This window comes from Porites lutea, chromosome 2, assembly GCF_958299795.1.
Source record: "Porites lutea chromosome 2, jaPorLute2.1, whole genome shotgun sequence".
Taxonomy (NCBI): domain Eukaryota; kingdom Metazoa; phylum Cnidaria; class Anthozoa; order Scleractinia; family Poritidae; genus Porites; species Porites lutea.
In genome coordinates, this window is record NC_133202.1 from 6,311,969 (window position 1) to 6,316,606 (window position 4,638).

General features: G+C 36.8%; 1 protein-coding gene across 1 annotated transcript in view; it reads left to right on the top strand.

The window, feature by feature from the left end:
- Window positions 1–4,638, top strand: part of LOC140927531 (uncharacterized) — a 20,317-nt gene continuing 15,679 nt past the window's right edge. Inside the window, exons 1-3 of the mRNA XM_073377198.1 lie at window positions 1–847; window positions 4,008–4,099; window positions 4,328–4,411. Coding sequence (XP_073233299.1) covers window positions 4,030–4,099; window positions 4,328–4,411 — 154 coding nt within the window. The 5' untranslated portion in view covers window positions 1–847; window positions 4,008–4,029. The remainder of the gene's footprint in view (window positions 848–4,007; window positions 4,100–4,327; window positions 4,412–4,638) is intronic.

Sequence of the window (4,638 nt, forward strand, 5' to 3'; positions counted from 1 at the left end):
TATATAATTTTAAGTACTTGTCTTCGCGTCTGCATGTCTGCTCGTTCCTCCACCACGACGTCTCCCTTTGCAATAATTTATTCGTCGATCCATAGATTGACTTTTACATGTAAATCGGGCGAGCAAACCTGTCATGTGGCACACTTTGCTTTAATTATGGCGATGTGAGACTTTTTGGATGATAGAAAAGTCCGGCCTCATTTCTTTTCTTCCTAAAGATAAAATGTCAACACTGTTTTTGACTGTTTCTCGGAAAAACAGGAAGTGCTTCCCAGAATCAATCGCTGATGCATAAACTGGAGATGATTGGTCGATCATAACAAGTGAATGCAAACGAAGGTATACCGGAATGGATAGGACTACCATCAAGAAGTTACGGAAAATGTTAAAATAATGCGCATATACGGGTGTAAGTAAATGAAAATAATATTGATACACTTAAATAACGCGTACAAGGTATTTATATTTCACCAACTGTTTAAGCGTACACTGGTGTCATAAATACTGGTAAGTGAAAGTTGAATTTTAAAACATCTGACGCTTGTAGTACCTTGTCGTACTTTCCATCATGCATAATTCCACTTTCCAATCTAAATTTTTCTCTCACTGGTTTTCTGGGAAAAGAATGTCAACAAGACAAAAGACATTCTTCTAGAAAGAAATGAGAAGGACGATTTAGACAGTTGACGTAAGAGGCTATTTGATACACCACAAACAAACTTCCAGTCTATATTCGCTAGTTAAAAAGGAAAACGGAACTTGTCACTCCCGTCTCCCGGAAAAGCTGTCAGTAAGACTGCACTGAGGGAAGAAGAAGGACCTGTCTGAGCTGTTGCCTTCTTTACAGGTAAGAGAAACCGTCGATAGACAATATTTTCCTTCCTTTTTATATCTGTTTTAATAGGTTAGAATACGTTCGGAACATGCATGCGAAGGGACTGAGTTTTCTCGAGCTTTCGATTGTTAGTTGAAACGAAAGTATCATATTGATTACTATATTCGTGGGAACTAGCCAGGCATGTACTAACTCAATAGGCAAACGCGTGAGAAATATACAGTGTTTGTATGAGAATCTGATGTAGCATAATTTCCGTAGAACGGCTGTTCTGAAAAAAATATCAATTTTAAACTAAAGCTTCACTCCTAAGGATTCTACTTAAAAATATTAAGGGCCTTGCATGAGCTAAAAGACCTAGAACCACTTTTCAAATTTTCTTTACATTTGTCGGTAAGAAAGCCCCGGGAAAAATTACAGACAAATATATGGAAAATCTAACGCAAGCCTCTGGAGAAATTTAAGCACAGGTACGCCCCCAAATTTTTTAGTGCATTCCTTTGCTTTGTAGCTTTCGTTCACAATTAATATTTTTTTCAGAACAGCCGTTCTACGGAAATTATTCGACATTAGATTCTCATACAAACACAAACACTGTAATTTCTCAAAAGTTTGCCTGCTCGTCAAGATGGCGTCGAAAACCGTGACAAGGTCTATACAGGAACAAGGAAATGACACACTCTTGAGTGTATTTTGCTTTAATATATCGCGGAAAGTAAAGAAGCAAATGGTCCAGAAAAATATGATTTAAGTTGCCTCTCATTTTATGACCGAACTTTAAGCATTTCTCAAGACTCGACAAATTCCAATAACGCTTTTCCTTATCACCGTTCAGGACTTTGTACTTCTCGTTCGGTTGACCTCCAAGGCTAAAGGACTAATTCTGGTCTTTTTTTTTCTTTTTCTTCTTTTGTTTTGACGCGTCAACAGGGCAATTTGCATTTTCTTCCATCATCAACTGAGTCGATATGTCTAATTCAATTTTAAAAGTTGCTTTGATGATAACCCATTTTCAGTACATGCAGTTACAGGTGAAGTTGACCTTGTTTTGATACAACCCTTCCTGCTTTATTATGTAAATCATGTTGTTCTTATGCTAACTAGTATTTTTCAAGAATTCTGATTTGTAATTTTCCATTACAAATCAGTGGAAGGAGGTTTGCATCAAAACAAGGTCAACCTCAGTCTCACGTTCACTCAGAAGCTAGGATACTAAGTCCACAACTGTAAATGGTCTGTTGGGCATTTGAGAATACGGAACTCACTTCAATGATTTGCTTGAGTGACCGCTAAACATTAACATTGCGCTAACATTGGTTGTCTTTACACGAGGCTGTTAAGTAAGACTTAACCAAAAATTCGTGTGTGAAGGCCTAAGTAAAATCTCAAGTAACTTTACCTTGCATCTCATTAAAGTTGAAACGATTCAAGAAAGTTTCCAGCGACTTGAAAACCATCCTTCAAACCGACTTAGCTGACTTGCGGTTACTTGCGGTTTCTTCAGGTTTGAGAGGGGCAAAACATGTCAATCAATCTTAATTATGTTGCGTGGGAAAATAGCCTTAAGTTAACCTGAAGTAAAAAAGAATCGGTTGTGTGTGAAGCTTTATTTTACTTGAAGTAATCAAGATTTACTTGTCTTGAAATATTTCTTAGCCTATTTTGGCTCTAGTGTAAAGACTACCATTGCTTTCCAGTGCTCAATTTCGTAATGCCCAAAATCAGGCATATAAGGTATTAAAGTTGAATTGAGCAGCCTAATTTAAAAAACACATTGGTATTTCTTAACTACTCGAATTCGATGAGCCACATTTTGGTTTAAGAAACTCCGAGGAAACCTTAGAGTTTTCCCTCTAGTCAACGTTTGGTGAGTAGATATTTATTTTACTTTAACAATTTGTTTAAATTGTCTCAAAATTTTCTCAAACGATTTTAAGAAATCACCACGGCTTCATTATAACATCTGCAATTAAACAACCTCAAGGTTGATAGCCTAACATTTATTAACTTCCAAGAAAATTATCAAACTGCCGAAATATATTTCTGCTCATATCATGTTACTCCACTCAATAAAAGAGTATATAATTATTGTGTCAACTAGCTTCTTCCAATTTTATTCCCTAACGCTACTGTTTCTACTTAAGTTACTCATCTTTACTAAATAAAATACCTTTCAATAACTATAATGCTTAGTATGCAGGAAGGATGTATCATGTTGTTCACTCATTATCCTTTTTTGTTGTTGTTGTTTTGCCGGAACGAAAAAGGTCTGTTGAACTTTGTAAGCGAGAGAATAATATTTCTAAAGCTTGTTTACAGGATTAACAATACTCGGTACAGCTTTAAAAAAAAAAGCTGCCTTTCAAACTTGTAAAACCACATTTTCTAGGCCCCATACTTTCAAATTAAAGTCCACATCTAAATATCCGTTATTGCTTCACTGGAAGAGCTTTGAAAATATATGATCTTTTATACTCTACCTTGAAGCAGGTGAAACACAACTCATAAATACGTACGTCAGTACCGTTCGCGATAGCCGAATTCGGTCAGAAATGTCTTGAAATAGCATCCATCCACACTAAAACATGAACCCTTAAACAGCTGCACCACTGTACACAGCGTTTGAATCATGAAGATATTTAATATAATGTTTCCAAACACCTGTAGCCGTAAAAAAAGACGAAAACATTGTGAAGAATCAAGATGGCGGTCTCAAAGTGCCCTTGTTCGACCTTTAGCAATGTCATGTTTAAGTAGATGCCAAGATCTCATTGGTTCCTAAGCATCAACTCATGGTACCTTCAACCTCATTGGCTCTTACAACAAACATCCGAACATACAAAGATACAGAGATACAAAGATACAAAGCCACCAAGATACATACGCTCACAACACTGACATATGAGCTATTTTTTCAAAATAGCTCAACTAGACTCGATTTTGCCGGTTTTTGTCTCACCATACAACGAAAAAAGTTCCTACAACTTACAAAATAGACTTTGCTTACGTGGGGAATTAAAGCATTATTCATTCATGTATTTCTCCCTGTTTCTGATTGATTTGTATTGGTCAGTATGTATATTGAGAGACAGGTGTTTAAAATTTATAACGGAGCGGGACTAACAGTACTGTACACAGCCTTAGCTGAAACAACCTTTTTACTTTTCTGCAGATCATGTTTTCTACTTAGCACCATGCCCTCTAATAAGAAGAAGTGGAAAAGGGGCTTCGATAAACGAAACAAGGACATTGACGATTTTAGAGGTATGCAAACCAAATGCATCTTAAAACTTAGATACAATGACTATCGTCTCCTGTGGGGTCAGTGTTAGCATAGAATTGGCGAACGAACTTTAATAGAACAAATTTTAGGCAACAGGCCCTTCAGCAGTTTTAAAATAGTCCAGGTGTAGATCTTTATTTAAGAGTATTCCAATACTATTTTAAACACGCCAAACTAAAAATGTCATTACACATTTTTCCTGGTCCTAGAATCTGAAGAACGAACCCAAGAGGGAAAAGAGAACCCAGCACCAGTTCAGGCCGCCTGCGGGACAACTGCGGATGAAAAACAAGGTAAATGCATTTTCCGGTAAATTTACAAGTCTTTAAATCATGTGCAGTTTGGGTCAGTGGATGTTAGAGCCAAGCTCGGCAGTGTGGTGTACCTCAGGAGTCTATCGTAGGCTCTATTTCATACCGTTCTTCTCTAATGTTATTTAGAAAGTAAATCTGCGCCAAACTTTCTATGCCACTGATTATCTTTCGTTTCAACCAACTATACTTGGTGATTTGAATTGTGC